Source organism: Paroedura picta, chromosome 2 (assembly GCF_049243985.1).
Source record: "Paroedura picta isolate Pp20150507F chromosome 2, Ppicta_v3.0, whole genome shotgun sequence".
Taxonomy (NCBI): domain Eukaryota; kingdom Metazoa; phylum Chordata; class Lepidosauria; order Squamata; family Gekkonidae; genus Paroedura; species Paroedura picta.
This window is the reverse complement of record NC_135370.1, coordinates 4,934,472-4,945,421: the sequence shown is the minus strand read 5'-3', so window position 1 is coordinate 4,945,421 and position 10,950 is coordinate 4,934,472. Positions and strand designations below refer to the sequence as shown.

At 49.7% G+C, this 10,950-nt stretch overlaps 1 protein-coding gene across 1 annotated transcript in view; it reads left to right on the top strand.

Moving 5' to 3' along the window:
• The first annotated feature begins 9,746 nt into the window (after positions 1–9,746).
• KLF7 (KLF transcription factor 7) overlaps positions 9,747–10,950 on the top strand; it is a 124,846-nt gene continuing 123,642 nt past the window's right edge. The window contains exon 1 of the mRNA XM_077319257.1: positions 9,747–10,549. Within this exon, the coding sequence (XP_077175372.1) occupies positions 10,448–10,549 (102 nt within the window). The 5' untranslated portion in view covers positions 9,747–10,447. The remainder of the gene's footprint in view (positions 10,550–10,950) is intronic.

Genomic DNA, 10,950 nt, shown 5'->3' with positions numbered 1-10,950 from the left:
CAGTGAGGGGGAGCTCACCACCTCCTTAGGCAGCCCATTCCACTGCTGAACTACTCTGTGAATTTTTCCCCCTGATATCTGTATCGTTGTACTTGTAATTTAAATCTATTACTGTGCGTCCTTTCCTCTGCAGCCAATGGGAACAGCATCCTGCCCTCCTCCAAATTATAACCTTTCAAATACTTAAAGAGGGCTATCATGTCCCCTCTCAACCTCCTTTTCTCCAGGCTGAACATTCCCAAGTCCCTCAACCTATCTTCATAGGGCTTGGTCCCTTGGCCCCAGATCATCCTTGTTGCTCTTCTCTGTACCCTTTCAATTTTATCTACGTCCTTCTTGAAGTGAGGCCTCCAGAACTGCACACAGTACTCCAGGTGTGGTCTGACCAGTGCCGTATACAATGGGACTATGACATCTTGTGATTTTGATTTGATGCCCTTGTTGATACAGCCCAAAATGGCATTTGCCTTTTTACCGCTGCATCACACAGCCTGTTCATGTTTAGCTTACAATCCACAAGTATCCCAAGGTCTCGTTCACACACAGTGTTAACTAGAAGCGTATCCCCCATCCAGTAGGCATGCTTTTCATTTTTCTGACCCAGATGCAGAACTTTACACTTATCTTTATTAAATTGCATCTTGTTCTCATTTGCCCATTTTTCCATTGTGTTCAGATCTCGTTGAACTCTGTCTCTATCTTCTAGAGTATTTGCCAGTCCTCCCAATTTGGTGTCATCTGCAAACTTGATGAGTAGTCCCTCCACCCCCTCATCTAGATCATTAATAAATGTTAATAAGTACCGGACCAAGCACCGAGCCCTGAGGTACCCCGCTACTCACCTCCCTCCAGTCTGATGAAACACCATTGACAATAACTCTAATTCCCTATCCACCTAACTATCTGAAAATCCAGATTGCAGTCCTTCAATTTATCCATCAGAACATCATGGGATACCTTATCAAAAGCTTTACTAAAATCCAATTAAACAACATCAACCGAATTTCCACGATCCAGCAAACCTGTCACTTGGTCAAAAAAGGAAACCAGGTTGGTCTGACAGGACCTGTTGGAGACAAATCCATGCTGACTTCCTTGGATCACCAAATTGTCCTCCAGATGTTTGCAGATCACTCCCCTTAATATCTGCTCCATTATCTTACCAACAACAGAGGTCAGACTCACTGGTCTATAGTTTCCTCCCTTTTTTGAAGATCGGAATAATGTTTGCTCTCTTCCAGTCCTCCAGGACATCTCCAGTCCTTAAAGAGGTCCCGAAGATTATGGACAAGTGTTCTGCAAGTTCTCCGGAAAGTTCTTTGAGCACTCTCGGGTGCATTTCATCCAGCCCAGGGGATTTGAACTCATACAGTGCAGCTAAATGCCTCTCAACAACCTCTCTGTCCATGTCAACCTGCCACCCAGACGCTATCTCTTGGCTACTGCCATCTCTAGATGTGCCTAAACCCTTTGACTGTGGGAAAAAACTGATGTAAAATAGGCGCTGAACCTTTCAGCTTTCTCTGCATCCTCCGTTAGAGTTTGTCCATCTGCACCCAACAGTGGGCCTATTGCCTCCTTTATTTTACGTTTGCTCCTCACATAACTGAAAAATCTTTTCTTGTTACAATGGGCTTCCCTGGCCAATCTTAGCTCACTCTCAGCTTTGGCCTTTCTGATGATTGATCTACAGAGCATAGTAACCTGAAGGTACTCTTCTTTAGAGCTCTGTCCTTCCCTCCGTTTTCTGAACATTTTCCTTTTCTTTCTTAGTTCCTCTTGAAGTTCTCTGTTCTTCCAAATAGGCTTCTTAGAGCTCCTGCAGTGTTTTCGTCTTTCTGGGATAGTCATTGATGGAGCATGCAATAGCTCTTGTTTGAGTAGCGCCCACCCTTCACATGCTCCCTTCCCTTCCAGCATTCTCGTCCATGGTATGACACTCATCATGTCTCTGAGTTTATTAAAGTTTGCCCTACGAAAATCCAACATCTGGGGTGTGGCCAGAGGCAGAAGCCAGAGAGTTACAAACCTCCAGAGCTATTGGAAATTCCATATCAGGGACTATTATGAACTCACAGCTTTTCACCAAAGTCTGATGCTGTTAAATCACCCCTTTCAAAAACACACGTGTGTGTTGTTTTTGCATACCTTAGTAGACCAAAGTAGAGAGCCAAATTGGTGTAGTGGTTATGAGCAAGGAGTGGGTAAAAAGCCCTGTGCAGACGAAACCTAGGTTTACCGTTTGTTCCTCTCTTCTGTATTGTTAATTTAATATTGGGATGGGGGTGGGGAGGAAACCCTTCCAAGGCTTCCTTCTGTAGAAGGAATCATTGGGATAAAGTTCTCATAATAAAACCAGTTAGAAATAGAGGATGAAAGAGCAAGTCTGTTGACACCAATATAGCTGGAACTAACATTTCACCGATATATTACTCAGCGTACAGGTTTATCGTCTGGCGTTTTATTGAGGCAATGGGCCCATCATTCCAGACACTCTTAAAAAAGCTAAGCGTTCAGATGGCCCCATTCAGCTACAACACAATCAAATGTAAGGCCTTGGCATCCTACCATTTTACAGCCATTCAGAGGGATACTGCCATAAATGTCTACTTGAACGCCAGCCTCTCTGTTTGGTTTTTGTCTCTCCCATTAAAGAAGAAATTGCTGAACAGTTTTCCAAACTGTTCTGCTGCAAATCAAGAGACTTAATGTTGTCTACGCCTGCCTTGAATAATACACACCACCAGCCAGTTTAAAGTTAACATTTTGTATGCAGTGATTAATGGCACCATATTGTATTTCAATTACTACAAGATGGGTCTTGGTAATAAACAGTGGCAATAATATCCACGTTAAGCCAATAAAACGCATTTGCAACATGTAATGTATAAGGGATGTTATCACAGCATAAATTGATAACATAATGCAATGAGCGATCAGCACAGTTACTAGAAAATTCCGACACCAAGTGTTATATTTCGGTTCGGATCATTAGGGCATTAAATGGATCATATCTATCTATCTATCTATCTATCTATCTATCTATCTATCTATCTATCATTGGCTCACAAACCTTGGACAATTTGATCTATGCTCAGTATGCTCCCTCTTCTGTGTTGTAAGGGAGCAGTTGTAACCAGATCTACTTTGAAGTAAGTTCCATTTTATTCAATGGTGCTTACTCCCAGGAAACCCCAGAAGTAACACTATGAGACTCTAGAAAATGCCTACTGGAGGTGAACTAATTTCTCTTTCGATGGAATCTTATTTAACATCATTTCCTGCTCTTCTTCCGCATGCAGCCAGCTGGGTAACCTTGTGCCAGTCACCGCCCTGATAGTGCTGTTCTCACAGAGCAGTCCTGTCAGACCTCTATCATCTACCTCACAGGATGTCTGCTTTGGGGAAAGGAAGTGAAAGTGATTATAAGCCTCTTTGAGACTCCTTTCTTTAGTTATATGACCGGGAACACGTTCCATCTGTATTGCTCACTTAATCCCAGGGCTCAGTCACACCACTTCTGGTGCGCCTGCCTCCTGGTTGTTGTGGGGCTGCCCAAGATGTGTGAGACTCTGTTGTGGCCTTTGTTCAGTTGTTGTGGCTCAGAGACTCTTTTGGCATGAGGGGCAGGGCTTCCCTCTCCGCCTTCCTGCTCTCTTCTCTGCACGAGGCACAGGAACTTAAGTCACAGATTGCAAAGAAGACTGGATGAGCTGACTGTGGAGAAAGGGTGGCAGCAGTATCATGACCCCACTGTGGCTGGCTTGCTCTTCTCCTAGGTAACTGCCAGGGTGGTGGCTTGTGCTTCTCCTCGCAGCTGCCCTGGTGCTGAGACGAGAGTGCAAACGTTGGAGGGATGCCAGCCTCCAGGTGGGACCCAGGCAATCCTCCGGAATTACAATTCATCTCCAGACTTGAGATCACTTCTTTTGGAGAAAATGGATGCTCTGGAGGGTGGACTCTAGGACACTGTACCCCACTCAGGTCCTTGTCCTCCCCAAGCTTCATCTCCAGGAATTTCCTAACCTGGAACCCCTATGTAGCACCTACCTCCTAACTGCCCTACCTGGCATCTCTAGTCATCTCTTTAGAGAGCCAGTTTGGTGGAGTGGTTAGGAGTACAGACTTCTAATCTGGCGAGCCGGGTTTGATTCTGCGCTCCCCCACACCTTGTGCAGCAGGTGGTGCTGAAAGAGTTCTTAAGAGAACCATCACTGGCCCAAGGTCACCCAGCAGCCCTAAGGTGGAGGAGCAGGGAATCAAACCCAGTTTTCCAGATTAGAGTCCACCTCTCTTAACCACTACGCCATGATAGCTCTCAGGTGATGTGGGTGACGCCATCTACACAGGGGAGTGTGGCACGTAACTAATATCATAGTAATGGGTCGTTTCCTACAGTTGTGTTTTGTGATAAGGCCAAAAAGCTCGTGTGGACAATTCTGAAAATGGACAAATATTATGGTATTATTATCATTATTATTACTATTATTAGATTTATTGGCCACTCCTCCATGACAACAGGCTCAAGGCAGCTAACATCAGTAAAAAATGTACAGAGTAAATACAAAAACTTTTACAAATAACAATTTAAAAGTCTTTAAGCTAAAAACCCTATTGAGTTATCTGACTCTTGCTACAGGGGCATTGATTTTATGTCCAGATTTCAGGTGGAGAGGAAAGTGGGGAAAGAAGAGGGGGGCCCACCTGCCCCTCCCACATTTAGTGGACACCAGGAAAGGTGCTGGCACACACTGCGGCACCCTGGGGTTGACTCCTCTATACTGCCCTTCACTATGACATCTCAGGGCGGTGGACATAGAACCAGAAAAGTTGGAAAACATATTGAACTATTTTTAGCAGCGTAACAGATGAAAGAGCCTCTTGTGGCGCAGAGTGGTAAGGCAGCCGTCTGAAAGCTTTGCCCATGAGGCTGGGAGTTCGATCCCAGCAGCCGGCTCAAGGTTGACTCAGCCTTCCATCCTTCCGAGGTCGGTAAAATGAGTACCCAGCTTGCTGGGGGGTAAACGGTAATGACTGGGGAAGGCACTGGCAAACCACCCCGTATTGAGTCTGCCATGAAAACGCTGGAGGGCGTCACCCCAAGGGTCAGACATGACTCGGTGCTTGCACAGGGGATATCTTTACCTTTAACAGATGAAAACAGTCATAGCAGTCATAATATCAATGTCAGAAACGTAGTTTGTAGATATTGAACAATAACTGCAGCAATTTGGAGAGGAGACCATGAGCTTGGGTAGAGTTGCCTGACAGAGTCGGATCTGATTGCAGGGAGGTCGCCCATTGTTGCTGTTCAGGCCCTACGGAACTGTTTAAGTTTGGTTAAGCCTTAGTCTCGTTGGGGAGCTCATTCCACCAGATTGGGGCCACGGTTGAAAAGGCCCTGGCTCTTTTTGATAGAAGGATCCTAGTTTCAGTATATGAAACACAGTGGTACAGACGGCAGTAACTCAGTAACTTTGTGCATCATTTAGTACACTGCAATTCTATTGCTTAGGAAGAAAGCTCTCCTGAATAATTTGGTCTTGCATGGTTTGTGGAAAACCAAGGGAGTAGGAGCTTTCCAGCTCTCCTCAGACAGGCCTTTCCATAAGGTGGAGGCCACAGCAGAGGAGGCATGGCTATGGCCAGGTGTTGATTTTGCCTACTTGCAGCCTGAAGACGACATTGCGCAACACCATCATGGCAGTGCCTGGGGTGAGGCAGTCTTGTAAAAATGAGAGCCGGCAAAGGGTTTTGTTAGCGACAGCCAATACCTTAAAAATAGCGGTAGTTGTACCTGTCCTCTGCTCGTCCCCAGTAGATTATTAAGTGTCTTTGGACATAAAGAGTTTGAAATATACAACTGCAGCTGTGATTCCTTCGCAGTTTGGGAGAAAGGTTCCTTCTACTGGCCCTCCCCTCTATTCAGAGACCTGCATTTCCCTGAGGCTCAAGGTGACTTGCAATATATAACCAAAAATATCCAGGGAACAATAAAACCTCAACCCCTGACTGCGAAAGAGCAAGGAAAGAAGCTGGGCAGAGATCTGAACACAGTAATCTACACATATTGAAAAGACTGTAATTTCCTGTCATTTTAATCGAGGCGATGCTAGCAGCAGACCAGACACTTTACTATGGTGACGTGCCTAAGGTCGCTTCCACGAGGAGATCTTTCCCTGTGTGGACTATAAATTGGACTGTGGGCCCTGCGGGAATTACCAGCTTTCCTCAGGGCAGGCTTTCTAGCGCTTTCATGAAACTCGGGTTTCTTGATGGCTCTGGAAGGGTTTCCTGAATGGGTGGGAGCCTTCGGGGAGGGCGGTACATAACAACAAACAAACAGAAATTTGTTTTCAAACATTTATTGGGCGATATCACCATATATGGTCATGTTGATACATCCACCCCTCCCAAAATGGAGGGGTTGGGAAGAGGAGGGTCAGCATGGGTCAGCATGTGCAGAGCTCTACTTCCCAACCAAATTCTGTATGATTGGGCCACTTCTGAGTTTTCTTGAAGCCTGAAGAATGTTTCAAGGGGTTCTCAGTTAAGGAAGGCTGATCTATTCTTCTTCTTTTGCAGTGCCTTACTCCAGGTTCCAAGAGCCTCTTGTGGCGCAGAGTGGTAAGGCAACCGCCTGAAAGCTTTGCCCATGAGGTTGGGAGTTCAATCCCAGCAGCCGGCTCAAGGTTGACTCAGCCTTCCATCCTTCCGAGGTCGGTAAAATGAGTACCCAGCTTGCTGGGGGGTAAATGGTAATGACTGGGGAAGGCACTGGCAAACCACCCCGTATTGAGTCTGCCATGAAAACGCTAGAGGGCGTCACCCCAAGGGTCAGACATGACTCGGTGTTTGCACAGGGGATACCTTGACCTTTTACTCCAGGTTCCAAATCTCACCCGACATTACAAATTTCAACCCGGTTTGCTATGTATGAACCTTATATATGAGCAGCAGTGATACGGTATCTGCCTCAACTCAAACATTCACTGGGGAATTTGGGCAGCATTTTCAGAGGCAGAATTTGCAACCCTCTGCATTTCTTTCCAATTTACTTTCTGTTGATAGGTACAAGGGCAAGAAGGATTAGAAGATAGTGAGAGGGGAAAAACACATTTGATGAGAAATACCCCAGAGAAATACTTTCAATTAAAAAGCAGCAGGTTAAAGAGATGAGCCTGCAAGGACTTCCTTGCCCTAGAAAAGATGTTTCTTGCTGGGCTATCCCCCCCCCCACACCCACACTCACACCCTTCATTTTCACACATCAAGTAATGAGCAGCTTGAAATAATACAAATGCTGTTGGAATAGTCCTTGTCTGCTTTCTCCCTACCTTTTTGGCTGGTTAACTTGCCCAGTGTATTCTCTTCCCTCAGAGGCAGTAGAAAACCCAGCACATATTTATTTATATGCTTTCAGTTTGGCAGCCCCATACCGTGCACTATCTGTAAATTAGGGAATGACCACCACCACTAATGGAGCAAACCCACTTAATTTTGCAGGGACAGGTCGCAAAGTGCATGCAACCATGCAGATATCCGTCCCCTTTTTATCCAGGGCTGCCTCTTAGGAATAACTTCACACTCCATCAGGGATTTGGGGCTCATATCACCAAAACTGTTCATCAGGCATTCTTCCAGAACCTGGCCACAAGGTTTCATGCAACAGTCCCTTAGACTATTGTCACTATGCAGGCCTACACTGCCCCAAACCTGGATGCAAGGGGGGGGAGTTAATAAATTGAAATAATTATAATAATAAGTAATAAATACTACTACCAATAATACAAAAGCTCAAGCTGCTACCACAGGCAAGAGTTCCCTATCAAAAAGGGTCCCAGGCACAAGTTCCCCCTTATCTTTCTTTCTTAGATTTATATACTGTCATCCCTTGCAGCTCAGGGTGGTTTACATGGAACATAGAGATAAGTACAGTGTAATTCAATAACATCAAGTAGAACACAACGGTAACTGCAGTTTCCATAACTAGTGATAATAATTCCAGCAACATTACCATACAACGGTTCCAATATTCATGACAGTAACCTGTCAACTATGGCCCCACAGGTTGGTCAGTCTGGGATTCAGTTCAAAGGGGGGGGCTTCTGGGGGGCTCTCAGTAAACATTTTTGGTTTGGTCACCTCAACCAAACACCTGGCAGAATAGCTCCATTTTGCAGGCCCTGCGGAATTGTAGTAGCTCGGGCAGGCCTCCGCTGCTGCAATTTACTAGCCCGGAAGAGCTGCGGGCCCTGCGGGAATTACCAGCTTTCCTCAGGGCCTGCAAAACGGAGCTCTTCCACCAGGCTTATGGCTGAGGTCGGCGCCACCTGGTGAGATCGGGTCCCCCTCTTCTGCAGCCCTTTCAGGCTATCCCTGGTCTCCTCCTTGGGTAATGTTGCCGTGTTGGGTTGATTGATGTGTTTATGTATTAGCATGGGTTTTATGTATTTTATTGGGGGGGTTTATATGCTGTTACCCACCATAAGCCTTAGGGGAGTGGCGGGCTATAAATCCAAATAATAATAATAATTAAAAAATAATAATACAAAATGATCAGATCTTTGTAAAACAAACCTTGAAGGAGACTATTGTGTTTAGCTGCTTGGCTAATTTGTGCCGACTGCCCTGGCCAAGTAGTCCTATAGCAAGCAGCAAGCTCTTCTCTCTGCAGCCATTCCAAACACAGCTTGGTCCTCCCCACCTCCTTTGTGGCCTATGCTAACCATTTAAGGCAAAACATCTGGCCCCGGGTGTGTTTTTGCTGAAAGCCTTTGCTTGCTCGCTGTTCTGTAGCTTCCTAGATACGCCAGTGCAGAGATTGCTTCTTACGCTACACGCCCCAACCTCTTTGCATCCAGTCTTGACCCACGGATGCAAACTTCTCGCTTTCTCGCACGCCGCCGCCGCACGATTCTGTCCACTGGCCTTTCTGCTGCTGGATTTTCCTGGGCGAAAGAGGAAATCCTGCCTCCAAAGCGCATTATCCACTACACTCTGAACGCACTTTCCTGCTTTGCCCAGGAAAACCCAGCTGCAAAAGCAACGAAAGTGCAGCGCCCAGGGTGCGGGAGACAGACCGGATCGAGACCCCAGCGCGCCCTAACTCGGGCCCGCAATCTCCACCAGCCCGTTCCTAAGGCCGGATCCTCCGCCTCCTCCCGTCGCAGGTGCGAGTTGGAGCGCCTCCGTTCTGCAGCCGCGCCAGCGGTGGGAAGGAAGGGGCTCTTCTCCCCGGGCCGCGCACGCACAGCCTGGAAAGCACCGCTCCTTGCAAAGCGGGTTTTATTCCAGAGGTGCTGGGGGCCGGGGCGGGGGCCGGGGGAGGGAGGGCTGTTTGGGGACGTGCGAGGGCCGTTGCAGACGTGCGTGCATGCACGGGAATCACCCGTGCGCGGCTGGACTCTCCCGCATCCTCCGCGCCTGTCCATCTCAGCTTGGCCGCGCACGGGGGGGGGGGAGCCCCGCACACAAAAGAGCCGCTCGCCCCTCTTATATAGGCCTCTAAAAATAGCTCCCCTTACACTGCCTTATAAGGAGGCGGCCCAGTCGAAGCCTGGCCCAATCCCGGCGGCTCTTCCGTGCTGAGCCCCGCCCCGCCGGCGTCGCTAGGGCTCCGGATTGGGCCTAAGTGACTTCATGCGCGGCCCCGCCCCCTGTTTGCCTTACATGGTCACGCGGGGCCTTAATGGACAGTTTCCTCTCCGGCTCTGACGGCTGCGCGGAGAAGGGGGGGGGGATCGCGGGCGCGCGCGCTGGCTGGCTGGCGCTGGAGCGAGCGAGGCAAATTGCAGCCTCTCTCTTCCCCCGTCCCCCCCCAAATAAAAGAGCAAAGATTTGCATTCGGCAGCGAGCAGCAATGCAGAAATCGATGGCAGGCCGGTGTCAGTGAGGCTGCATTCCGCCCCTTCCTTCCCCGGCGCTGGACTCAGCCACGCAGCCTTGGCCGGCCGGCCGCTCGCGAGTGCAGAAGTCGTCGGCGCCCCCCCCCCCCCCCGCCGCCGCGGCGCTTCCGTGGCCCGCGTCCCACGCTTGGGGTGCCTCCAGCCCATCCCAGCCGATGTTGCTGCCGCTTCCCGCGTGGGCGATGGGGGCCCGACTGTGAGCACCGACCTCCAGCCCCCTGACAACCGCCCCCCCCTCCAAAACAAAGCAGCATCCACAGCCCCCCCCCCCGCCGCCGCGGTCCTCCGGATGGATGGCTGCGGAAGGATCGCGCGCCTTTTCCCATGAGCGGACCTCGCCCGGCGCCAGCCCCCCATCGCGACACCGCACAGCCCAGCCGAGCGCGGAGCAGGCTCCGGGGGGGCTGGCCGTTGGCCGGGGGGGCTGCGCGGGGGAGTAATTTACTCGGCTTTTTGATTTGGGCGCCCTGCTCGGCGGCGGCGGCGGCGGCGGCGGCGGCAGCAGCAGCAGCAGCATCGGCGGCGGCCGCGTCGAGACCATGGATGTGCTGGCTAGCTATAGCATTTTCCAGGAGCTGCAGCTGGTCCACGACACGGGCTACTTCTCCGCCCTGCCCTCCTTGGAAGAGGCCTGGCAGCAGGTGAACCCTTTACGTTTCCTCCGCAGGCAGCCCGGGACGGCCCCTTCCCCGCGCCCCTTCTTGTAGGGGCTCCGCAAACGCCAACTTTGTGCCCGCCGGCCCGTGGCAGCATCCCGGGCTCCGGCAGAAGTGGCTTCCTGTGACTTCTCTGGGGGGCGCGGGGGCCTGTCTGGGGCTGACTTTTAGGAAGGCGGCCCGGCGGTGTCTTTGGGATCTGGCGCTGGTTGCAAACGGTCAGCTGGTGGGGATGCGGCGGAGCCTTTTAAAATGCGTTTCCCGAGGCAATTTGACCATGCCGGCATCGGCCAGCTGCTTTATTGGGGAGGCGGTGGAATAAGACACCGGAACCTGTCCGGCCAGAGGGGCAACCCCTCGTCTTTTCGCCCCCCTTTTGGAAAATC